The sequence below is a fragment of the Rattus norvegicus genome, chromosome 15 (assembly GCF_021556685.1).
Source record: "Rattus norvegicus strain SHRSP/BbbUtx chromosome 15, alternate assembly SHRSP_T2T, whole genome shotgun sequence".
Taxonomy (NCBI): domain Eukaryota; kingdom Metazoa; phylum Chordata; class Mammalia; order Rodentia; family Muridae; genus Rattus; species Rattus norvegicus.
The window spans coordinates 104,402,812-104,429,711 of record NC_141548.1 but is presented as its reverse complement, the minus strand read 5'-3'; the positions used below and the strand labels follow the sequence as shown (position 1 = coordinate 104,429,711).

The window sequence follows — 26,900 nt, the reverse complement described above, 5'->3', positions numbered from 1 at the left end:
CTGGGTCCAGGACTGCAGCAGGTCTGTTTGAGTATCGCGCACCCAGCAGTCCCTGTCACCGTGTACTTACCGTGCCTGTGGGTAGATATGGACGCTTCTGCAGCACGGCGGAAATGCTCAGTGCTCAGAAACCGAGCTGTGATTTTGTGGGACACTGTTCACTGTGATCTTAGGATTTTTGTGACACACACCATAACATACAGACTCAGCGTGAGCATCTAGCTTTGACCTGAGTGTGGTAAGTTGAGACACATTTAGTTTTGTTTTGATCTGTACTCAGTGATGTGAAGGAGAACTTCAGAAGAGAACTCACCCACTCACCCCACAATCACTTCCCTGCTCTTCTCAACCACGCCCACCCATCTTCCCTCCTCCCTCAACCCTCCTTCCCTCTTTTAATCCCTCCCTTCCTTTCCTTACTGAATGTCCTGTCACCCCAAGCCTCACTACCTAGGCTAGGCTCTCTCCTTCGGGGCCTTGTATCCTTTTCAAGGCTTCTCAGAATCTTGCCTAAGCCCTAAGACTTGGCTCTTTGGTTGTGTTCTATCACACTTCAGGCCTTAAAGGGCCAGCAGCAGCTGCCTTGGGAGCTCATTAGAACTCATTCTCAACGGCATTCAGCAACAGTCAATCAGCCTCTCAGACTTGGAGGCACTGGCTAAGTTGTTAGCTCAGAGGAGGAGAAGCTTCCCTGGGTAGGGGGAGCGTAGGTTCCCTTGGTGGGCCAACCCCTCCTACTCAGACCTCCATGGTTGGATCGCCCAAGTGAGGATTAGACGGGGCCCAACAGTCTGTGTCTTGACAGGCTTTTTTGGTGATCCTGGCACTGTGGAGTTGGGAAGCACCAGTGTAGATGCCATTCTAATGACACCTCATGTGCAAAGCATATCCCACCACCTAGTCAGTCATCCTGCCTATGGTGACGTCCTCTCAGAGGAAGGTAATTAGACAAGGCAGGCTGTCTCCTGTGACCAAACTGTAGGAACTTTGCTCTGCCAGTGTTGTCTCCTGTTTGTGCCTGGATCCTGTCAGGTGTTCCTTGGGTGGTCTTGGGTGACAGACGGCTCAGAAGACTAGCTACTTTGTATCTTGTGGTGGCTTGTTGCCAGGGCCCCCAGCAAACCCACAGGTGGAGAGAGAGAGGGAGGACGCCAGGTTTATGGCTGAACCTAGGCTGTGCCAACCACAGCTTTTACACAGTTCCTCTTGCTTTGCTGTAAGAGAAGTTCAGTCTCTAAGTACCAGGAGATTGGGGGGTGGGGGTGGGGATGGGGAGAGAGAGACACAGACACACACACACACACACACACACACACACACACACACACACACACACACAGAGAGAGAGAGACAGAGAAAGAGAGAGAGAAGAGGACAGGAGAGAGAGAGAGAGAGAGAGAGAGAGAGAGAGAATATCGCTAGGTGAATCCCCAGACGATAATATTTATGTATGTAGTTTTACCTGTGGTTGCACATGTATTTGTGTATGTATTTATGTTTACATGTATAATTTTGTTTCTTTGGTGGCTGTATCAGAAACTGGAAAAGGAGCAGATGGATGGGTTTTAGCACCATACTCTGTTAAACCTAGCAAACTTGAAATATTTTTTAGTTTTCATAATAAAATTAGTGATAAGAGAACTAAATGTGGCAAAGGCCGAAGGATCTGGAGCTGAAGGCCTCCTTGGCTCGCACAGCAAATTTAAACCTGGGAACTAGAGAGACCATGTCTCAAAAAGTCAGAAAGTGTTGCCGATATGGCTTAACCATGCACTATTTGCCTAGCACGCAGAGGGCCCTAGCTATGATTCCCAGTTGCATGGATCCTGCTACAAAGATATTTTATGTTGTTCTTGTCTTATATAGCCTTTGAAACTCAGTTGTGGACATCTGTGTGTCAGAGAACCCATGTGACACTAGTGGCTGTGAGGCCAGAAAGGACAGGCCCCACCCATTCCCTCCTGGCTGGTACTGAAGTTGCTTGTTTGCATTCCTTTTAGACCATTGTAGTCTCCTCCTATGGGAGGTTGCATGCTCTGTGAACATCCCATTTCTTACCCAGTAGCCTGTGGTTAAGAATGCTTATAGAGCAGACAAGGAGATGGCCTAAGACCTGAGTTAAAACATCACAGCACATGTTAGAAAAAAATAACTGGGGGTGCCTGGCATACACTTAAGATCCCAAGGCTGGGGAGGCAGAGACAAGGAGGGACTCTAGTGCTCTCTGGGCAGCCAGTCTAGCCTACTTAGTGAATTTTAGGCCAGTGAGAGGCTCTGTCTTAAAAAGCAAGGTGGAGGGCACCCAAGGCTGTCTGCTGGCCTCCACAGTCACATACCCCCCCCCCCCCCCGCCCCACACACACATACCACACAAGTCAGAGGAACTGAGCAGTGAGGAGTTTCATCCACGAATGGATTAATATATACAGAGGAATACTTCGGTTCTCTTGACTGCTTTGGTGAGCATTTCTAAAGTGTCCTCTTGTGGGATGAACGGAGACACCCAGAGTCTGGCAAAGTCAGAGCTGTGGTAGAAGGATAAAGTGAGCCCAGTCAACTGTGGCCTTGACGCTTGTCACTGAATTGCACAGACCTTGTCTGGAGAAGTACCTGCTTGCTGCTCTGGTGTCTTTGGTCTGTGGGCGTGTGTCCTTGAGGTAAACAGTGACTGGGAGGTGACACATCAGCAATGGAGAGCAGACTCTGGCAACTGTTGCAACTGCTGTAGTTGTTCTTTTTTTTTTTTTTTTTTTTTTTTTTTCCGGAGCTGGGGACCGAACCCAGGGCCTTGCGCTTCCTAGGTAAGCGCTCTACCGCTGAGCTAAATCCCCAGCCCCTGCTGTAGTTGTTCTAACTCAGTGTTAATGATTAGTAAAAGTAGACGCTCTCCATCTTCCCTGTGTGTTAATGGCCTCCAAGGCAACGTGCACTGCAGTTCCAGAAATGAGATGTTGAGGGACGGTGTTGTTTGACATTGTTGTACTTTTTAAATGCACTCTGGGAATTAGCGATAGGAGGATTGTGGTTTGAGGTCACTGGTCATGTGTAATTGAGACGCTATCCCAAAGTAAATACAGTGGAGAGCTGGGCATGGTGGTGTGAGCATGCTGTCACCACAGCACTCCAAGGCAAGGAGAATTGTTGGTGCAGTCAAGGCCGAAATAAGCTCCAGGCCAGACCGTGTCCGCAAAACCCACCACCGACACTGCTGTTGCAGCAGCTTCTCTGTTGCTGTGATAAAACACACGCCGACTGAAATCACTGTGGGAAGAACGGTCTATTTGGGTTGCCTTCCCAGGTCACAGCTTGTCACTGAGGGAATTCAGGGTAGGTCCACTGCTGCTAGCCTACCCTCTGGCTGGCTCAGTGTCCTTACCCAAGCCAGGACCACCTGCCTAGGCATGGTCCCAACCACAGAGGGGGGCCTTCCCGTGTCAGTCAACAAGGAGGATATTCCCTCTTCTAGGTTGTTCTAGGTTGTTCCAAGTTACCAATAAAAGTAACCTGGGACAGCTGCCACCAGACAAGCCAAAATGAAGATGCTAGGACCTTCATTTTCTTATTTCTTATTTTACCTGCGTTCTCACAAGATTCATGTCAGTGAAGTGACAGGCCCATGAAGGGTGCAGCTCTGCAGTGTGAGTCTGAGGAACAGATTTCTCTTGCAAGGACACTAATTAGCTTGTAGCGTCAGCACCTTTTCTTCTGACTGAATTGCAGTGAATTATACATGCAGGTGTCATTTTATTCCTCTTGGAAAGTCCTAGGGTCTCACTTTCCTCTCTTCTGACCAGATCTCTGTTACTGGGGGTCGCAGGCTTAAGGTGAGTGGAAGCTTGTAAGTCAGCCTGTAAGCAAGAAAGGGGCCAGCAGGAGGGTTGTGGGAGGGAACCGCATGCTAGCATTGGCTTTGTTTTACATCCCACTGGGAAACTGTTCTGCTAAGCAAGTGTTTCCATGTGTGACACAGCATTGGAAGCATTTGAGAGGTGTGTGTCCCTTTTCTGTTCTGGAGAGCCTTTCTTGCAGGTTTATCCTCCAGGGGGTCAGGGCCAGAGCCTCCCCCGAAGCCGACTAATAGAAAACAGTTAATCGTAATCATGGAACGTTTGAGTAAAGCTTATGTGTGTTTCATCCGGAAGACAGTAAACTTCCGTCCTAGTTCAACCCCTACTTTTTGCCAACTACAACCCCTTACGTCATACCTGTGCATAGGCAATCCTGGACCTACCCTGATTTCCTGTTTTCAGATTTGCACTTCGGATGTCGGCTTTCCGTGCTCCTGGCGTTACTAAAGCAAACCAGCAATTCTGTTCATAGATGAGCATCAGCCTGCAGCACATTTACCTGAGCCAGTCCCGGCTGTCAGCTCAAGATAATACATAATAATAGTAGTTTATAAGAGTAGTAACGTCATCATCATCATCTTCATTATTATTATTACTGCTATTTTAAAACTCTCCAAATCAGTGGACAACCAGGTCTAGCAACTCTAAGACAGGTTCTTGCCTCACCTCCTTTTGGCTGAACCAGGAAGACATTCTTTAGGAATGAGTATTCTGGGGCCTCATGAAAAGGAAGAATCTTCACACTGGAGTTTGAGAGGTGAGCAGGCATCTGACAGACGGTGAGGTGGTGGGAGAGCATTCCAAACTGACAGTTCACATTTCCAGAGACAGGGAAGTGAGGCATCAGGAGGCAACACAGTCAGACCGTGTGACCTTTGTGCAAAAGTTCAGGGGAGAGAAGAACAGGAACTCCAGGTCCGGTGGCCACGTCCCCTCTGATGCAGAGGTGAAGGGAGGAGGAGCCACCTTGTCTGGGAGCACAACCCTTCCCTCTCTCCTTCTCAGGAGAAGGTGACAGGAGGGGCTCTGCCCCTGCTATGACGTGTCATCTTTCCCCTCAGAGCCTTTAGTAGCTTTATCTGTATCTGAACAAGGAGCTAAGGATTCCAACAGAGTGTGGTTTGGCTCTGCGGCTCAGATTGTCCCAGAGTGCTGCCGGTTGGTTAACGTCTGATGGAGGAGCTTGAGTTTTTAACTCCTGAGCTGTGGATGCCTTCCGAGTACCTAGTCACTTGGAGCTTTGGAAGTCAGTTGATTTTTATCAAGGTCAATAAAAGATCCACACACACATGTCTGTTTGGAGATTGTCCTGCAGGAGCTTTTCATTAATTCATTGGGGTGCCTCCTCTCCTGGGCCTCAAGGTGCTCCCATTCATTCTTCTTCGTAAAGCGAGAGCCACGTGGCCCGGTGACTGGAGGACTGGTCAGTGCCTGTGCCCTGGTGCCTGGCGTTAGGAAGCTGAACTAACTGGTCCTGGAGGAAAAGCCGTTTCTATTTCCAGCTCTGGTTTGTAGGTCTCAGGTTTTAGGGGAAATGCCTTATTTATTTACCTCTCTGCTCAAGTGTTTCATTTAAGTATTGCACTCTGACTACTGAGCCTTCCTCAGTGCTCTTGTTAAATCCCATAACTGAACTGAGGAGTCAGCACACTCTGGCACCAGCTTGCAGAAGCTGCACACAGGCGCTGGCCACGACTGAGGCAGACACACACTGAAATTATTTCCCAAATGGCTTTGAGATGTTAAAAGTATTTAATTTAAAGTAATTCATGCTTATTAAGGAAAAATTAAAAAATCTGGCTAAATAGAAGGAAAGAAAGCCCTTTGTTCTACGTTTCAAACATAATCATCATTAATACTGACTTTTATTTCATTTCTCCAGACCTTTGTTTTCAGGCACAGAAAAATCTCCAGTATTCCTTATGTCTCCCCTAAGGTGCTCACGTGAGCAAGAGGGGGAGGTAAGATCCTGTCTGAAACAAAGCTAAAACGACTCAAGTCTACTTACTCACCATGGCGCGGATTAAATGGAGCCCAGCTCAGAGCTCCAGCACAGTGTGAATAGGGTGAGCTATTTAATTTACAGCACACCCAGTCTCTGCAAACAAGAGCACTCGCTGTTATGCTGAAGGGGCTGAATTGGACTGAGTTCAGTAAGAATGTATGTCAAGTGCCTGGAGACTGGGCAAAAAATTTTTTTTTGCTTATCCCTGCCACGATTATAATTAAAAAAAAACTGTCTGAACGTCCCCCATTGAGGTTTTGGCAGAGCGTAAATAGAAAAGTGTGAGGTGAGCCCTTGCTGCTGTATGCAGCGTTGGGGCCTCATTTATTTTGTATTTAATTTCATCTGAACACACAGAAGGCTTGACTTGGCCTCTCTTTGTGAATGGCTGGGCAGACAGGCCTGCGGACCGCTGTTTTCAGAGGTTGATTGATTGTTCGACTCATTCCATCACGATCTGGCCTCCAGAGACCGGAAAGAGGGTCCATTGCATTGCACACATAACTGTGCTTTAAATTTTGCTTTAGGAACAGCAAAGTGGCTCACTAGGTCAAAGCTCTTGATGCAAAATCATAATGACCTGAGTTCAATCCCCAGAGCCTGTGGCAGGAGGAGAGACTCAGACCCAGAGAAGGACCCTTTACCTCCACACACTCACAGGTACACCACGCACACAATCAATAAATACAACGAAAACTTGAAGTGAAAAGATTGTTTTTGGGCTGGAGAGATGGCTCAGTGGTTAAGGGCTTGTATACTCAGTGTAGGACACAGGTTTGATTCCCAGCACCCACCGTGTCTGGTGGCTCCCAGCTGCTGGGGACTCCAGCTGGAGGTGATCTCGCACCCTCCCCTGACCTCCGAGGCCATCCGCATTTCATGCTCATGTATACAACACGATTACAAAGTAAAGTAAATCTTTTTTTTTTAAAGATTTATTTATTTTATGTATGTGAGTACACTGTAGCTGTCTTCAGACACACCAGAAGAGGGTATCAGATCTCATTACAGATGGTTGTGAGCCACCATGTGGTTGCTGAGAATTGAACTCAGGACCTCTAGGAAGAGCAGTCAGTGCTCTTAACCACCGAGCCATCTCTCCAGCCCCCATAAATCTTCTTTTAAACAAGAAAAATTGTCCCAATTGACAATGATTATACGTGTTTATAGGAAGGACACAGTGAGATGTTTCCATACGTGTTTGTACTGTGGAATAATTTACCCAAACATTGAATTACCATCCTGTGCTTTTTGTCATTTGTATATGAGAAAACATTTAAAATCTAGTTTTCAAGGGATTATTTATTTACTTTGTGTTTTGAAGCAGTGTCTCACTGTTGTAGCCCCGACTGACCTGGAACTTACTACATAGACTCATAGACTGCCTGAGTGTTGGGATTGAAGGCATGTGCCACCTCCCCTGGGGAAAAGTTTGAAGTTGTGTGGACATGATACTCACGTGCCATCAGACTGCTGGAGCGGCTGGAGCTCCATGGTGGCCGTAGGTGTCATCTGTGCTCTGCGGCTCATGCTTGGATTAGCAGCAGGGAGAAGGGGATCCTGGAGCACTCTCCTTACACTTAACCCTCCCTGTTTGCTGTTTCTATGTTCGACTCCTGGCGCCATCACGTGAAGACATTCATTTGATTTACTTACACATTTCTGTGGCACCGGGTGGGGTCCCATGACTTCTCGGGGTGCGAAGCTCAGGTGTAATGTGAGTGGGCCCCCAACACTGGCTGTGTTCTCATCTGTTCACGGGGAAGTCGGTTACAATAGGCAGTAGAGCGTGGGGGTTACCACTGGCCCTGGTGTAGCAGCAGGACAAGGTGGGGTCTCATCATCGCTGCTGTTGATGTTATCTTACGGAAGGGATGTGGCCTGCGGAGTTTTAAATGGGGGCTTCCCGGTTGCTGTTGGGAAGCCGGCATTATTGTCCATGCTCATTGTCTTGAGCACAAGCTACCGTGAGCCGGAAGAGCTGGGGAAAAGGCTTCCATCTGTTTGCCTAATTTCCTCAGCGGACTTTCCCCTTGCACCCTTTGCCCTTTGCCCCTTTCCCTGAGGAAGGTGTTGCTGGGTTTACCCAGAGGCCTGTCCTCAGTCAGCATCCTTCGTGCCTCTGGGGGATAATTAGAGCTGTGGGTCTCTCACTATAAAGTAAAGCTGGCTTGGTTCCCTGTAAACACCATGGAATACTTTAGGTCAATTTAACAGGCACAAATAGAGATTTTTATAAACCAGTAACCTTAGGGAGGGAGCTAATTCATATCATTTTTCTTCAGAATGGTTTGGAAGTGGGCCACGTGTAAAGGAAAAGAATGAAGAATTATCTCACAGTGATAATTGAAGGCTTTTTTTTCCCTTTGAGACAGGGTTTCTCTGTATAGCCAGAGCTCCCTCCCGTACTGTTACACTAGTCTAGCCTTGAACTCATAGAGCTCCACCTCCCTCTGTCTCCGGAGTGCTGGGATTAAAGGCGTGTGCTACCCTCGCCCAGCTTGAAGAAAGCATTTTAATTTAGGAAAGAAAAAAAGGGAAGACTCCCAGCCTCACACCACAGCTAGATGCTTAAATTTTGTTTTTTGTTTTTTGGGTTTTTTTTCCCCAGTAATGTACTCCTTAGCTTTTAACCTCAACGTGTGTGGTCAACAGAAGAAAATTAGAGAATTCTAGCTCTTGCGAGCCTTGTGAGTTGGGTTTGCAGAGGCCATCCAAAGGCTCGGCATTTATCCCAAGAGCATTGTTGAGGGTAGGCATTGTCTGCTGTGTTTGTGGTGCTGGGTTAGGTGCTGGCACGTTAGAAAGCTGCGTGGAGAGGACACTGGCATTCAACCAACCGTGGCCGAGGCTGGGTTTCAGTAAGCCACACCTGGAGATGGGTTTCCTGAGAAAAATCCCAGGCTCACTGTGTTTCTCTTGGCTTTGTAAATTTCCATCCCCAAGATAGATTATTGACATTGCTGTTTGAGTAATCATTACCGCAATCAAAACAAGAAGCTAAGACCCTTGTGTCCAGATGCAGCTCTGCCTTTGCAGCCTGGGGAGATCCTGAGTCTCCAGTAAGCTCATTCCAGGTGTTTCTGAGCCTCTGGCTTCCCTGCATTAGGACTGGGAGAGAGCAGTAAACACAGCAGGCAAAACTTGCGAAGCTTGTGAGGGGAGGCTTGTGAGGGGAGGCTTGGCTGGCTCAAGCAGTCAGGAACAGGAGCTAAGATGGCAGATGGGGGACAGAGGCTGCAGGAAGATGGAGGAGGAGGGCAATGTCACAGGGAGGGGGGGACGTGTTCTGTGCTGCAGATGAAGCCTGTGTGCACAGTGTGCTACCTTACCTATCCTTGGCCACCTCTCTGCACTTTAGTTTCCTCCCTGGAGTCAGACTCCTTCCTGCCCTACAGTGTAGCTTACCAGAGAACTGCATGGAGCGGGGACCAGCCTCCTCTCCAGCTCTCTTCCCAGGACTGTAACAGGTTTGAGTCAATTTCCTGTCTCTGCCAACGCCAACAGGGTAGGCCTAGCCACCTATCCTCAGCAGCTGATTTAAAACACAAGCGTGGTGAGGAGCTGAGGAAGGAGGCTTTCGGTGTGCGGTGGGGTGAGGACAGAGAATGGGGTTTAAAGTAAGCTTTGTTATAAATAAACTTGCAAATAAATAAAAACTGGACACACCAAAATTATCCCCACCCAAAGTCTGTTCAACTCAGGAAGTCACGCAGTTGGAACGGGCGCTGGGAATGGAAGCTGTGGCGTCTCCAGTTACATTTACACCTTCAGTGTGAGTGTACGTCACGTACGTACTCACTATCAGAGCCCAAAACTATTAGCTTTAGCCTTTCATCCCCGTGTCCATTACCGGGATCGTCTGTGTGTTTAGCCTTTCTTGTCCTCTTGTTCACTGTGTGCTCATCCCTCATGTTGTCATTCACACTTTTACATGGATGTTCTAGATTCTGCATGTGAGAGAACATGCAACCTGCTTAATATGCCAAGTCCATTCATTTTTGCATAATGTAGGTTTATTCATTTATTCCTTTTTAAACATTTTTATCACACTTATTGTGTGCATGACTGTGTGTATGTGTATGAGTGTGAGAGTGTGAACATAGGTACACATGTACATGTATGAGTATGTATGTGTGTGAGTGGGTGTGCATTTGTTTGAGTCTGAGTATGTGTGTGTGTGTGTCTGTGAGTGTGTATATATATATATGTGTGTGTGTGTGTGTGTGCATGAGTACGTACATGAATGTGTGTGTATGTGTGTGAATGTGTGAGTGTGAGCATGTGCACATGTATGTGTGTAGTGTATGTGCATGAATGGGTGTGCATTTGTGTCTGAGTATGTGTGTATGTGTCTGTGAGTGTATATATATGAGTGTGCATGACTAAGTATGTGAATGTGTGAGTGTGTGTGCACGTACATGCATGGTGCACATGTGGAGGCCAGAGCACAGCTGTGGAGGGTTGGTTTTCCCCTGCCATGTGGATTCTGGGAATTGAACTAAGTTTGTCAGTGTGGCAACAGGAGCTCTCCTTCATTCATTTCTGACTGAGAAAGTCAAATGTGCATTTGAAGAAAACTTGTAAATGTGGATGATTTTAGAGAAAAAACACACAAATGGTTCTACATGCTGAGTCTTTAAACTGTAATTCCATAAACATTTTCTCAATAGCATCACCCAGCAGTGGATCGATATTGGCCTCCGCTTGTCCACAGGTCCCGAGTGCTCCTGATGTGGCCTTCAGGCAGCCAGCTTGACTCGTATTCATGGTGACAATCTTGCTGCCATCTCATGGCAGTTAAGCTGCTGTTACCCCTACCAACACGAAACCTGGGTTTGTCAGTGTCCTGAGATTGGTGGGTCTCCTCATGCTGTGGTGGGCAGCATCCTTGCAGCCTTCGTTTGAGCACAGGATATGCTCCGGGGGTTGGGGGGCTCAGAGAATTCACAGGCACATACAGCTTCACCATTGTAGGAGGCTCACAGACCACCCCTGTCAATCTTGGATCCTGTCAGGGTTTCTATTCCACACAAACATTGTGACCAAGAAGCAAATTGGGAGGAAAGGGTTTATTCAGCTTACACTTCCACATAAATGTTCATCACCAAAGGAAGTCAGGTCTAGAACTCAAGTAGGTCAGGAAGCAGGAGCTGATGCAGAGGCCATGGAAGGATGCTGCTTACTGGTTTGCTTGCTTCCCCTGGCTTGCTTAGCTTGCTCTCTTATAGAACCCAGCCCAAGGATGGCACCACCCACCATGGGATGGGTCCTCCCACCTTGATCACTAGTTGAGAAAAAGCCTTACAGCTGGGTCTCATGGAGGCATTTCCTCAACTGAGGCTCCTTTCTCTGTGATAACTCCAGCTGTGTCAAGTTGACACACAAAACCAACCAGTACAGATCCCTAGCTAAGAGACACTAGAATAGATGGTGATGTGGATTTCATCTCTGTGGCTACTCAAATAAATAGATACTTGAGTTGAGCGAGCTTCAGACTTACGCTGCCGTTATTAGGGAGTCAACTCGAGGAGTCAAGCTATATTTATCACTAGTTGAGAAAATGCCTCATAGCTGGGTCTCATGGAGGCAGAATCCTGGGTAGCAAACTCAGGTCATCGAGCTTGGTAGCATGTGCTTTCCTCACTGAGCTAGCTGGTCATACCCATTGTCAGTGCTTTTTAAGAGCCCAACTATACTGTTTTGGTACACAGCGTATTTGTACAAAACATCTAGTAAGTTTTGTAGAATAATATTTTCTTAGCTGAGAAAAAGGAACGTTGTAATCGTTACTAAATTATCCCTTGGGTTTTGACTTGTGAGAGGTTAGAGTTCAAGGCTGGGAAACATTCCCGGAGAGCCAAGGGTGGTACCCAGAGGGTTAACAGAGGAGAAACCACCCCGCCTGGGAGGGTCAGGGAGGCTTTCTGGGATAGGAGGCATTGTTTGAGCATGGGCAGGAGCCTGCAGTTTCTCAGAATTACGGTGAACACACTCATGAGAGGAGGAGGAGAAGGAAGGGGAGAAGGAGGAGGAAGAAGAGGAAGAGGAAGACAGGACCAAGGTCTAGAGCTAACCTTCCTTAGAATAAAAAAATCCTAAGAAAAAAACCCCTAAGAAAATTCCTTACATTTCCTGGTTTTGAGTATCCAGCATATAGGAATGAATATATATCAAGATGGAGAACTAAACCCTTGGCTGTGGAAGCATTCACTGGGTCCTGAGTTAACTCTGGTCCACATAGTATTCTGTTGTTATCTCCCTGATGCACAATCCTGGGCAGGCTCCTTGTTTGAAGGGTTTAACCAGTGCGTGTGTGAAACCATTGAGGTGAAACCATTGAGGGCAGCAAGTACAGGAGCTCAGTGATGTTGTTGTAATTGGAATCCAGAGGCCTGACATATATACCTCTTTATAGACCACTGTAAAGGGAAACCTGGCCACCTGCTTCCTGTCCTCTGACACCACGTTTCCTCTGGGTGCTGTGCTGCTCAGATGTCCTCTCCTGCCCTGAGGCACAGAGAAAGCACATTCTTTCCCAAGGCTTGGGGTGGGAGCGCATGCTCTGCCTTCATCCTCTTCGGTGACTGTGTCTCTGTCTGCAGCACCTTGAGGAGAGCAGAAAAGTAAGGCTGAGGTGACTCAGAGTCACCCCAGAACTTCCTGTTCAGTGAGCTGGGCCACTTGAAGGTGCCAGCTATCTTGGGAAGGTGACTGCCTTACTTGGTCTGGGGTGTAAGTAGAATTTTGCAGTGCATATCCTGTGGACACAGTTGAGAGCCTTGCTGGACACTCCACAGATCTTCTTAGCATCAACCTCTGAGAGGCTGTTTACAATTTATTTCCTTTAGATCCTGGTATGCTTTCTCCTCTTGATGGTTCACATTATGGAACTGAGCGTGTTTGCCTTTTTGTCCTGGCTGCTTAGAAGTTAAGAGCCAATCAAGTGTTTTCCCTCTTCTTGGTTATAAAAGAGATTGAAAGTCGTTGCTTTAAAAAAAAATACAAAAATCCTTAAGACAGTGCCTACCTGATGGCATGGACATGTGGTACTCTGAACAACTGTTGAAAACAACTGTTAGGGTCAACAGAGAGGACAGTTAGCTGTGTGTATGTGCGTGAGACAGAGGTGTGTGTGTATGTGGGTGTGGGTGTGAATGTTCACGTGCATGCATGTGCGTGTGTGTATATATGTTCACATACATATGACCTTGTATGCACTCAGGAGTGTGAGCTCCTGGAAGACCAGAAGTGGTTGTTAGGGTTTTGATTGGTTTTCACCTTACTTTTTGAGATGGGATTTCTCGATGAGCCTGGAGGTCTTCTATTCTTGCTACTGCATATGAAATTAGCTCCAAAATCCTCCTGTCCCTCCCCCCCATCGGCAGACAAACACACTGCTACACCTGGCTTTTATGGGTGGAGCTAAGGATCCAAACTCACGTCCTCATGCCTGCTGAGCCATCTCCATAGCCCTCTCTTTGCAGTTTTGAGACACCATCCTGAAATGTAGTCCAGGCTGTTTGGAATGCATAACCTGAGGGGCTGAGACTACAGATGTGCAATCCCAACTCCCCCAGCCACTAAAGGATTTACTTTTAGTTGCTGGAGATCTTTGTAATGTATCAAAACAGCATAGTTGGTGGAATTGTCCTTTTAGGCCGTAAAGCTAGAGTCCTGAATTTAAGACTTAAAGTATATTCTTCAGCTTGGGAATAGCAGCAGCAGTTACCCCAACTGTGAGCATCCGTGTGCCACTGTGCAAAGGCTATTTAGCATTTCACTAACCTCCCAAACATTATCAGTAGTTGCTGGCCGACATCCTTTTAGCAGTTTGAGCATAGGTAGAATAGGCAGCCAGTTCAGCATAGTACCCACACTGGACACACCCTGTTGCCCTTGTCTGCCACATGGCCTCTGTGTACATTTGAAGTCTGCATCAGTTTGCCCATGTGAGAAACGGGGCTAAGTTACATAGGGTTTCGAAGAGTATGTAAGACCGCAGACCGTAAGCAGTGCTTTGGACATAGTAAACAGTGCTTCTCAGGTGTCGATCTTAATGCCTGTGGATTACTATGGAATACCTCTGCGGTTTGACTCAATCAGTCGTTGAGTCAAGCTTATCGCCTTAGAGTGTAGAAGTGCTGGCTGCTTAGTGCAGTGGAAATCTGAGAAGGATTAGGCCTGTTCTGTGAGCCACCTAGAAGGTTTGGAGCTGTTGCTCACATGTTGCTGTCTGTTTCGTGCTGTGATGTCGACTTTCTGGTCTCTTGTCTAGGACACTTCTGGGTTTTAATTTCCTTCTTCTTTTGGCTTTATTTGCATATAACTGAGACACCCCCCCCCATCTTGTAACCTTAGAATGGCTTTTCAAATTCATGGGTCCTATTATTTTGGGATGCAGCTTTGATTAGAAAGCCCAAGTTTGCTTTGAAAGATAATCTACAACCTATCCTCCTTTATATTTTTTTCTTGAGACAGGGTTTCTCTGTGTAGCCCTGGCTGTCCTGGAACTCACATTGTAGAGTAGGCTGACCTTGAACTTGGAGGTCCTCCTGCCTCTGCCTCCCGAGGGTGGAGAGTAAAAGAGCAGTCACCACAGTAACCTACCTGGTTTCTAAATCTTGGATAGTTTACTTTCTTTTATTTATTTTTTTCCCTCTTTTTTGGGGAGTGGGGCCCCAATGGGTGGGCCTTGAACTTCATGTGTGTTTTAGCAACAGATCTTGAAGTTCTGATCCTTCAGCCTCTACCTCCAGAGTGCTGTGATTACAGGCATGGATTCCTGTTTCTGATTCATGTGACATTAGGGACTGAACCCAGGGCTTTGTGTAAGCTAGACAGACACTACCAACAGAGCAATGTTCCCAACTTTTTAAAAATGTTATTTCTTAAAGAAGTTAGGTTTTGTTTTTTCTTGATACAGGAGCTTACTTTTTATTCTAGTCAGGCCTTGAACTGGTGGCAGTGTTCCCACCTTAGTTGCCCCCCACCCCCCGTGGAATTATAGGTGTGAACGGCTACACCCAGCAAGTTAACTAATTTTTAAATGGACTCAGTAATTTATTTATTGCACCATGGTTCTCATAGTCAGAAGGATTTCTGGTATTTAAATGACAGAGACAGGTGCTGAAGGGGAGGGGAGGGTAGTTAGGCATGGTGTGGCCTCTGTTCCCACTTGAGTCCTGTTGAACTGTGGCAGTCTCAGTCACTCCCGGTGCCTGGAGAGTGACAGTGGGGATAGGGTTTGGATCTGCATTTCTTCTGCTGGCTTCTGTACTTTCCAGACTATTCTGTACTTTGAGACTGTGGATACTGTTTACTGGCTGTTACAATATTTGTTTCAGTTACTGGACACTTCCTGATTTCAAAGAAACAAACAGGCACTAAACGGGAGGTGTTCCACCAGAAGGGCATCTTTACATTTAACCCACCTCTAGTGCATGCTTTCCATGCATCTTTGTAGCAAACTCCTCTGTGAGTCTTTGTAGCAGACTCTACTGTGAGTCTTTGTAGCAAACCCCTCCAATTTTTGATTTCTGCTAGTTGATCTTTTAAAAAGTTACTCCACTATGAATATGAGGAAATAATAAAGATAGCCGAGTTCTGCAAGAGCATCAGTGTATCTCTCTTCTTCAGGATGTCTTTGTCTTCACTTCCCATCTGTTTCCTATTCTTGAGGGAAGAGACTTTCTGCTTTACGTTTCCACTCTGACCTTTAGTACTGGGCACATTCCCTTACACACACACACACACACACACACACACACACACACGTTGGTGTGCAAAGAAAATGTTCATGGTAAATGCTTTGGCTGCATGAAATATTAATTTATTTAGCATAGTATCATCTCCCTAGCATAAAACAGTAGATACATGAGATCTGTCTGCCACTGTCTGTTCTGTAGGGAGAAACGATTTCTCGAACTGCACCTCCTGGGAACACCCTTGCTGGCTTGTTTGGTCCTGCTTTGATCAGGAGCCAAGTACTTGGTGCTTAGCCATAACACAAATGAAAGCATTTTGAAACTGCAACTTTTAGACCAGCCAGGCGACCTAGCTGGGGGCTTCAGATCGGAAGTCATTTCGAGGGAGCCTCACTGAGACCAGCAGACTTTCTTCTCAATGCTGCACTATTTGGATTCACATTGATTTGGCCCACGCTGCGTGGAGCAGACACAATGAGGCTGGTCTTTCATCGCAGAGGCAGTACACTGTGTATTGTTCTGTTTGGGGGTTGTTTTTCTTTGGCCAGCGAGCAGGAGCCTCCCATTTTCCTAGCTGTAGTAACACCCCTGGAGGCTGGCCTTCTTGGTCATGCCTTCCCCACCCCTGAGGCTCCGCACTTCCAGCCAGTAAGGCTGACTGACCCCTTGTGCCTGGGAAACAGGCTTCCTTGCCTTTCTCTGGCCAGTGGTGCAGCAGGGGACTCTCAGCTGTCCCTGCTGCAGGCTTTCTGACAGTGGTCTGGGTGGAGAATGCAGGCTGATAAGTACAGGACTAGCGGTAGAAATGACAAGAAGGAGCTGGTCATCGAGTCTCCCCTGCAGTACAAGGATGCAGCTCAGGCAGACTCGGAGGCAGAGAATTTGGCATTGGTAAGAGTCCCGTCCCAACTCAGGGCTGTGACTGTTCCTGAATGAGTCTGGTGACTTGCTGACTTTCTGACTTTCTGACTTGCTCCGCCTGTCTCTAGGGAACCCTTCTCTGTACCTTTCCTTATAGACTGAACTAAAGTCTACTTCCATTCTTCCTCATGAGGAAAGAAATGTTGATGTTTGTGGGTGAACAGGTTTCTGGGAGGAACTTTGCATAAAACAATTTAGTGTTGTTCAAAAATAAAATATTGTCACACCTAGCTGCAACGTTTTTCAGAAGTCAACCGGGTAGGGGTTTTAATAGCAACCTGGGAGATGGAAAGGAAGCATTTTGCAGAATTAAACCCTTCTGTGTGTATTGTTATCTATTTATGTCAGTGAGAACACAAGGCAGGTGATGAGGAGGGCTTTAAGACTGTGTCTTCTCTTCCCCTCTTTTGTTTTTTCTGGGGAGTCTGTGTTGAACAGAGTCAGTAGACATCTCAACTGTGAGGCTACTGACAGCAAAGTCGATGTTTTAACATTAGCCAAATCTGTGGCAGTTTGAACGAACTCAAGTGCCTTCTAGAAGGGGAGACCGTGGAAAGTGATCGTGTTGTGAACCATCAATGAGTGGGCTGTGCTTCCCGTTTGGAATTTCTTTAGTACAATAAAGGCACATAATTTTTTAAAGCAAGCTGCAAGAACCAGCAGCATGCTCTGCCGAGGGGACAATTGAGCCTTTCACACTATCTGTTGAAGGGATTGTCAAGCTAGTGCCTAGTACTTCTGTGTGGCTTTTCCCACCCCAAGCAGGCAAGCTCAGTGGCGGCTGCTCTGGCGCTCGAGTGTTTGGTTTTCTGCATTGGCAGTTCATAGTTGTAAGGATGGAGCCTAGACTTTCCAAAAGCAAATTTGACCCTGACAGAATCACTTCCCTTTGCGGTGAGGGAGGTTGTCTTGTGTTGCATGCGTTCAAAACTGTTCTGCTCATCCTCCCCCAGTTCATCTTTAACGTACAGAATTAGTGCCTCCACCCCTTTCTGCAGTAGGATGTTTAGGAATAGTTGTTTGCTCGTCGTCTGAGAGCCTGTCTTCTAGCCTGATAGCCCATTGTCTGGTGAGTGGCTTGAGCCACCTGCATGCCCCCGGAGTGAACTAGAGCGGAAGATGAAGGACGTTGTATGGTTTTGTTTTCCTGAGTGAGTATCCTGAAATGTGTTCTCTCGTGGTTTTCCCAATGTGTGGAAACAGTTATCCAGAGGACTGAGTAGCTTGCAGTGAGTGATGTTTGGATTTATTTTTCCTTCAAATAACACAGAAGTGACTTCTCTTAAAATAACAACAACAACAACAACAACAACCCTCATTTCTCTTTCTAGTGTTCTCCTGTTCTCTGTGTACGCTGTAGTTCCTTGTTTAGCCCAGTCCAGATGGTTCCACAGGGAATTGAAAAAGACAAGGCTGGGCCGGCTACAGCTGTACATGGGGAAATGCTTCTTGGGACAGGGAAACTTCTGGTCCCATGGAGTGCTCCAGTTCCGTGCACCTGCAGAGGGGCATGGAGAGGGAAGGAAACTGGGGCATGGAGAGGGAAGGAAACTGACACAAGCAGACGCCTTTCTTATCTGCAGGAGTTTCTCTTCCACAGAGGTAAACAAGATAAAAGGGGATATCACACAGAAGCCAGGGTGTTTAAGGGGGCCTCACCAGAGCGAATCTCTGCCTGTGAAGACAGCTGCCTACATCAAATGAGAATGCAGCAGACTGCTGGGAGCACAGCTTGCTTCTCAGGGGAGCGCTCTAGAGTGTGCAGACTCAGTATGTTGGGGCGCTGATCATTAGTGTGGTGCTGATAGCCCCTGGACTTGTGTGAAAATCCCTGAGCCTGTAATTTGCGTGAACTATGTGGAGAGATGTTTAGATACCAGGAGCACAGTTCGTGTAGGAAGTAACATTGAGTTACGTATAGGCTCCAGGAGAAAATAATAAACAGCTTAGAAGGGACAGCTAATGGTTAATAAAGAATGTAAATTGTACCCCACCACCCCTGGGGTGGGATCCAGTTTAAAGCCTCATATCTGCAAGGCCCCAGATGCTTTACCACTGAGCCATACTGCAGCCCCTGAAATAAATAAATGAAAAAGACAAGCTGTCTGTCCTACCCCTCAGAGGTTTCCGTTGTAGCTAATTTGCTATGTGTACCCCTGAATTGTCTTGTCTGTGCCAAAGGAAGCGCAAGTCTCCATACGTCTGTCTGCTTTGGGAAGTTCACAGATAAAGGACTTTGAAAGTGTTTTCTCCCAGAACACCTCCACTACCATGTATGGATTTATACATGTGTGCATGTGTGCATGAGCCTGTGTATTTGCGAGTGTGTGCACGTATGCACGTCTGTCAGAAATCAGGCTCAGATCTCATCCCTCAGGTGTAAAGAGAGAAGCTTAAATTCCTGTCCCCGTCTTATCAGCACTAAGACTATGAGGGCACACAGCCACATCTATCTGCCTTTAGCACGTGGAGCTGAGGATCAAATTAAGTCCTTAGGCTGACATGGCAAGCACTTAGCTGGCAGCTGCTCCCAGCCCATATGCCTTATTTTTAATGGCAATGTAATCCCCCCTTTAATATCTACTTTAATTGTGTAGTTATTCAGTTTGTTACTAGTCACAATGCCACAGTGAATGTACCCGTGTATGCATCTTAAAGTGCTTTCTGCAAACTTACTCTGTAAACTGAAGTTTCACCTTGCCCTTGAGTTTGGCCTGACATGTCTAAGGTTTTCCTGAGGAGTGCTTGTTTTTTGTTTTTGTTTTTGTTTTTAGGGCTAGGAAAGCCATTAGTGGTGTGGTTCTGGTTTTAGACCGGGTTTAACTTCCAGAGTCTTCTGAGCCTTCTGTCTCATTTCCCACGCAATGCTGGAGTACAGGCGCAGGCCACTACACCTGCCTGGAAGTCAGTACTTTCAACAGAACCTGTGCCTAGACGTCAGAAACCACTGATACCAAAGGGTTCAGCTCTTAGGTGCGTCTTGTCCCTGCATAGTACCAGAAGGCAGAGAAGACAGATGTCCCTGTGCCACTCAACTTACTTCCAAATCATCAGCGGTGTCTTTGTGGTTGTGGGGGATGCGTGGGGAGCACTCTGGGTATTCTTGATGTCTGAGGATTGTCTGCTCAGCAGGCTGAATACCACTCTCTGCTCTCCAAATGCTAACTCTTGGAAAGACCTTCTGCTAATTGTTATTTTGCTGCCCTTGAGAGGAAAAGGGTGTGGAGGTCCCAGAATGGAATTTGGCTGGGCTTTAGATCTTTCAGTGGAACTCCTCTGTTGGATTATTTCTGTAAGGCAGGCAGGGAGGAGCTAAACTTCACCTGTAAACGGATTGGTGCTTCCACAGACATGTTTGCTTTTTTCATATCTTTGTGGGACTTAACACCTGTTAACAGATTTGAGTTCTGACTTGAATGTTTGCAGTCATACGTGATCACTAAGCAGTGGGGTGGCTGCCCATGTGCCCCTTGAGGAGGAGAGAGGACTCGGCTTCCAGTGACCCTGTTGGTGCCCAGCTCCCACAGCAGAGGGAGGAGCTGGCCTTTCTCATGGACACAGCACAGGGGGTGAAGGAAGACCGTGTCCTAGAGTGCAGAGTGTGGGCATGGACTTCATACCCTGGAAGACTTAGTCACACCGAGAAAGGGCTGCATCTGTATGAGCTACCATAGAAGGAAGGACAACAGTTGGCGTTATTTAATGAGTCATTTCTTGGTCGTTTGTGTTTCAATATTGTGAGGTTTAGGAATGTCCCTGCCACCTTTGTGTGGTGACACACATTGTAATGGGGCCGGAGTCAGGACATGTACTTCCCGGGACCTGCAGGCGCCTCATGACTCTGCCCATTTTCTGGTTTTCTGCTTCATTCGTGTGTCCATTAGCTCATTCAGCCACAAGTGTAGGACCTGAGATCCACAGGCTTGCTCTCCTGGGGTGCGAAGGCCTGAGTAATGAAGGAGCTAAGTTACTCGTAGCCACAGTGTGTGCTAATCACACCCACCTAGAGCTGTTTGCACAGGTGAGGCGCTGACTTTTACCTATCCTATTCAGTAATAGGAAAGAGTCTTTATGGAGTGTGTCCCTAGAAAGAGCAGAGGAACCATCCCTTTGGCTTCCATGCCCCGTCACCACCTCTCTCTCATGCCAGGCCTTTTAAGGTTCCTTGCTCTGTAGAAATGAAGATCTGTGTTGTTCTTATAGGTGAGGGACCTGGTACACAGGGGTTTGGTAACTGGATCTGCATCTCGAAGCTGCAGGGCCAGGAGAGCGGGCTCCTGGTCAGGTTTCCTGAGATCGATCAGTACCTGTGTGTGTTCTCTCTCTCTCTCTCTCTCTCTCTCTCTCTCTCTCTCTCTCTCTCTCTCTCTCTCTCTCTCTCTCTCTCTCTCTCTCTCTCTCTCTCGCACACGCACACGCACACGCACACTGACAGAGATAAAAGATAATCACTTAAGCCTGCCATCGGGAAGGGGAAAGTCCTCACTGAAACTTGAAAGCTGGAGGTGGAGATGGCTCAGTGGGTAAGTGCTTGTGGATGTTACAGAGCACTGAAGCTCTGTCCCAGGACTTACCTACTTGGAACTGTAGTTCTAGGGAATCCGACACCTTCTTTCACGTGCAGCATGTGCATAGGAACATGCATGTAGTGAAACAAATCACACACACACACATATGCACATATATATGCGCACATGTGCACACACATGCACATGAACATATACACGTACACACGCACACACATACATGCACATATACATGCACACATGCGCACACACATGCACATGCACATATACACGTACACACATACATGCACACACATGCACATATACATGCACACATGCACACACATGCACATATACATGCACACATGCACACACACATACACATATACACGCACACATGCGTGCACACACATACACGCGCACAAACACACACACACACACACACACACACACACACACACACACACACACGAATCTGGAGCTCTGGATGGTGAGCATATAGTTAGCCTGCAGCGCCTTTCTTCCCTCACTGTTACATAGACCGCATTCCCAGACAGGCACGCAGAGACGACGATGGATTCTCTGAGAACGTACACACATGTGACTTTCCACCCTTGACAGCACGAGCCAGGGCAGTCCTGAGTCCTTACCCCCTGCTGGTCGAATGGGCACCAAGGAATCTGGAGTGTTTAGAAGAGGCTTCTGTTGGCCCAACAAGAGGGAAGAAATATTCTTGTCAAGTTTTCAGGTCATGCCTTCACCCCACCCACCCTGTGCTGGTCTTCAGTATTTTCATCTGTTCAGTGAGAGACAGCCTTTCAGGTCTCTCCTAGAACAGCCCTGGGTGGGTGCAGAACTAAGATCCTGGAGATTTCATTTCCAGCTTGAGGCTTAGTTTATGTAAAAGTGTTTGGTTTGGAGGACTGTCCTGGTTAGGATTACTATTGCTCTCTGTGATGAAGTACCATGACCAGAAGCAAGTTGGAGAGGAAAGGATTTATTTGGCTTACACTTCCACATCCCCGTTCACCATCAAAGGAAGTCAGGAGAGGAACTCACACAGGGCAGGAACTTGGAGGCAGAGGCCACGGAGGGGTGCTGCTTACTGCCTTACTCCTCATGGCTTGCTCAACTCACTTTCTTACAGAACCCAGGACCATCTGCCCTGGGGTGGCACCACCAACAATGGGCTGGGTCTTTCCACACTAATTGCTAATTAAGAAGATTTTGTGGGGGAATTTTCTCAATTGAGGTTCAGATAGATGATTCAAGCTTATGTCAAGTTGACATAAAACTGGCCAACACAAGTACCGTATATAGAACAATGGGGTAACATCTCGTCATGGACAGTGATGAGTCAGGCCATGCATAGAAGGGAGGCAGAATCTGGGACAGTGGAGATATTGGAAGCCCCACTTGCGCCTCCAAACTCCCCGGGAAGGTAATTTTAGAACTAAGAAGTCTTGGACTATAGTTATTATTCAGTTTTTCTAGAAGTTTGAAATGCCCCCTAACTTGATACAACTAATTCAGAACTTTTCCTAGAAAGGTGTTCTGAGGCTGAGGGGGAAGTCTGAAGGGCCCTCATGCCTTCTCACCTCTGATCACCATACCTCTGATCACCAGGACGATGAGGATCCTGTCAGCTTCCCGGATCGGAGTTGATTCACACAGTTCTGTGTCCAGATCCCATTTCTGTGGAGACATTTCCTCCCCAGGGAAGAACTAAGGGCCGGCTCTGAGCCGAGGAGGCAAACTTGCACTGTACACTGTCTGAAAGGTTCCCTGGAGGTAGAGACAGTGCCTCGCCTCCAGGGCTGGGCATTGCCTGTTGGGCCCGCCACACGGTCTGTCCTTACTCTCCTTTGTGGAGAATCTGAACCATGGCCTCCTTGCCATGCTGAGGCTGTCTTGGAACTTGGCTGTAGTGTCACTGTCTGAGGGCCGCTCCCCTGTTCTTTCTTCCACCTCAGGCCAGCTGCCAACACCCAGCCGTGTTGCTAAAAACAGCTGGAAGAAGCAGTGGACACCAGTATGGCGTCCCCAGCTGCACAGCCCGCAGTGCTTAGTTGAGTTTAAACTGGTAATCTAGTTGGTGTTTATGACTGGACTTGGCTGCATAATGGCAAACTTAGATTCCCAAAGTGAAGCTCCCTCCTGAGTCCCTTCGTGCTGGTACCTCTTTTTGTCACCTATGCCTGTATCTTCCTGGAAGCTGCAGCTTAAGTTTAGGGCCATGTTGAATGCTAGAGAACACTAGGAGTAACCTCATTTTCTGATGCAGTTGGTGGAGACCTGAGAGACGGATGAAGATGGCCGTTACCAGGGCAGAATGGTGCAGATCGGGGCTTCTCAGAGACCCAGGCTCTCCCTTCTCCTGCTCTACCTCTCGGGGACAGCTTTGACCACTGCATCTCTACTGTGGTGGTTTTTAAAAACAAAACAGTTTCTGAAAGTAAACCTTTCCTTTTTGACATCAAACCTTAAGAATAACAGAAACAGTACATAGTTACTGCATACTTTAGACTTCCTGATAGCCAGTGTAAGGTAGTGTGGAAGAGATGTTATTGATATTTTAGCCATGACTTTCTAAAATATAACTAATCTTTATAAATATGAAGGTAGTTATGCTTTCTTTTAGTCAGACTGACATTAACATTTAGTCTCTGCCCATACCTCATCTGAACTCACAATAGTCACTGTGTGTGCCTGGACCCGCACTGGCCCGGAGTTTACCTGTAGGTCAGGCCAGTTGGCCAGCAAAGCCCTCAGGACCTTCCTGCCTCCGTCCTCTCAGTCCAGGATTATAGATGTGACACCATGTTCTGCTGCTTCTCATGTTGCAAGGCGAACACTTCTCTGACGGAGCCATCTCTCCAGCCCCAGAATAGCCATTTTAAATAATCAGCAGTCACATGTAGCTAGTAGCCACCTTACTGAATACCACTAAATATTACTTGTCCATAAATTTACACATCCAGTCTCCAAATAGGAATGTGTCATGGAGCGGGGTCAGTCGCTGGATGAGATAACCTGTTCGTGAATCTGTAGGAAGAAAACAAATGATGTTAGTGTAAATCCATGCGCTCTGAGCGAAGTTCACGCCTAAGTGCTCGCTTGCATGCAAGTGAGATCTAGTGGCTGATAGCATCTGTGTGTGTCCACGCACCTGAGAGGGCACTTCAGAGTGAGATTATTGATACTCATCTGGGACTCGAGGGCACCCCGCTTTCTCTCTGTGGAGTGAGGCTGTCAAATCTCAGGGCCACAGGGTTAGCCCAGCAGTGCTCAGCACTGAACAGAAAGGCCCCGCACTCGTGCAGGAGAGCATGGCCTAGTGTGGACTGGAGGCATGAGCCATTGGGTTCGTGCGTCTGTGAGCTGGGGTGCCTTGGGGTTATCATCTGACTCCCCTGAGCTGGTTCTATGAGATAGGGTGAATGTAGCCTGGCACAGATGTGCAGCTGAAGGGTAGGGTTGTTCTGAAGCCGACTGAACTGGCTGCTCGGTTTGCACTGGCCATGCTTGCTGTGTGGTTTAGTAGGGACTGAGCTGCATATTTTACATGTCAAAGCAGACCTGGTCTCCAGGTTCTCCCAGCATCCCTCAGGCCCTACCTGGCATACCCTGCCTCCAACCTTGAACTTTCCAGCCTATCCCCAGAGGCTCCTCCCTATATAGTCCAGACATTTTGGGTGCTCCCTCCCTTTCTGATGAACCCCCCACTTGGTGATCCCTGCCCCCAGCCTCCTTCCTTGGGGCCAGTGAACTAGCCCATTCAAGAGCAGCTTCCCATAAACCTGCCTTTAATATATTCTAATCTGGCTCGAATTGGCTCATTTCACTGGCGGAGAACTAACCTGGATCACTTGTAACCCAGGTGATGGGCCACTGCTCTGTTCAAAGTATCATGTATTGAAACTCTTCAATAGCCACACGATAACAAGAATAGAAATTGTCACTTTGTAGATAGGAATATTTATTTATTTATACTTTTTTTAAAATCACATTTAATTCTGTGTGTGCGTACACTCATCCCTGCATGTCTATGGAGGTCAGATGACAACTTGCAATTGTCATTTCTTCATGTGGGTCCAGGGCCTTGTACAGAGGTTTACATTAGCTGCTGAGTCATGCCTCTGTCCCCAGAGGACACATAAGGGTGAATTAAATTTCCATTTTCCTAAGTCCACGAGGCCAGTAGGCAGTAGGGCTGGGGATTTTTTTTTTTTTTTTTTTTTTTTTGGTTCTTTTTTTCGGAGCTGGGGACCGAACCCAGGGCCTTGCGCTTCCTAGGTAAGTGCTCTACCACTGAGCTAAATCCCCAGCCCCAGGGCTGGGGATTCTTGAAAAACACTTTCTAACACGGAATTCTCCAGAACAGAAGGCCTAGTAGAGTTCTTGCCAAGTTGGGTGGCATCAGAATCATCGGGAGGGTTTGGTGAGCTGGTGCTGGGCCACCCAGAGCTGCTGATTCAGGGGCCTGGGGAGCTTGCATTTCCAGATGCAAGCTCCAGACGCAGATGCTGGATGTTTTGAGCTTTGAGAGTTCTTCCACTGCTAAGATGAATCCACACGGATCCTCTTCAGTACTACTTGACATTTGGGGGCTCCCAACAATACCTGCTCTCCCACAGCTGGTCTCCATGCTGTCCTTTGCCTGTAAGCCTTCAGAAACTTGTTCGTGAGCCAGAATGCGTGGACACTTACCTCAGCCCCCATCGCTTAGGGTAGGTTGCTTGGAAATGAGGGCTTTTAGAGCCGTTTTGTGACCTCATTGTCTCAGAATTAATAACTTTCAGGCTATGGTGTTAATGAGGAAAAAAATACAGGTTGTGTAAGAAAGAGAGTCTACGGTCTAGATTTATTATGGAATCACCTAGCACTTCTCACCTATAGAAAACTTGCAGAAGCAGAGCATGCTGGGTTACACAGGGCTTCCCCTCGCCTTAGTACAGTGGGGGTCAGGGAAAGGCAGTGCCTGAAGCTCTGTTTGCCAGGGAACAAGCCCAGCACTCTTTCCTCACGTAACTGTAACTCGTGGGCATGGGGCAGGGAGTACGTTTCCTAAATTCCTGTCTTGTCTCCCTCTCCTCATCAGTATTCTCAGCAGCATCCCCACTGAGCACAGCAGCGATGGGAGCTGGGAGCGGTTGTGTGAGTTTGAGGTGATTGGTATTGATGTCAGCTTTGCCCAGTTCTCCCCACTCCATCCCACTCCAGGAGAGTTTGGCGTTCCCGTGTGCTGGGCTACAGTCTTCAAATCCTTATGCGCTGTGCTTTAACCTTCAGATCTGCACTTAGATGAGCTCTCGTTTGCCTCCTGTGTTTATCACAGTGTGGAGAGGAAAACGAACAGTGCCTGCCTCCAGTGTTTGGTGGGAGCTGAGGGGAGAACCTGGAGCCAGGGCTGCAGGCTCCTGAGGGACTCCGGATGGCCCATTGCTTCTTGGGAACACATCTCTAACGAGAGGGCTACAATGCATGGTCGTCAAGTCCAGATGTTTGCACAAGCTTTTGGTACACCGTGGCAGTCACTTTTCCACTGCTGTGCCACGGCTGAGGCAGCTTAGAGAAGGAAGGTTACTGGGGCCTTAAGGAGCCCATGATGATGAAGTAGAGACATTGGAGCTGGGAGATGACATCCTGAAGTACAAGCAGGAAGTAGAGAGAGCTCGCTGGGAATGACTCCAGGCTTTGGAACCTTAAAGTCACCCCCAGTGACATATTTCCTGCAGCAAAGATAACTTCCTCAACCTATTCAAAACACCACCAAACAGGAACCAAGTATTCAAACATCTCAGTCCATGGGGGACATTCTCATCCAAACACCACAGCTACATAATTAAGTTTCCAAACTGTGGACTTCCATCAGTGGACTTCAAGGGGGTTCGAGACATGGGTCAGTGATTGA

The 26,900-nt window shown here is 47.5% G+C and overlaps 1 protein-coding gene across 51 annotated transcripts in view; it reads left to right on the top strand.

Annotated features, from left to right (window-relative positions):
- Nucleotides 1-26,900, top strand: part of Dock9 (dedicator of cytokinesis 9) — a 264,999-nt gene that overhangs the window by 74,835 nt on the left and 163,264 nt on the right. For 10 of the 51 annotated variants that reach the window (XM_087585051.1, XM_087585060.1, XM_087585041.1 and 7 more), the window contains exon 1: nucleotides 16,198-16,451. In XM_087585051.1, coding sequence (XP_087441177.1) covers nucleotides 16,332-16,451 — 120 coding nt within the window. In that variant the 5' untranslated portion in view covers nucleotides 16,198-16,331. 51 annotated transcript variants of the gene reach the window in all.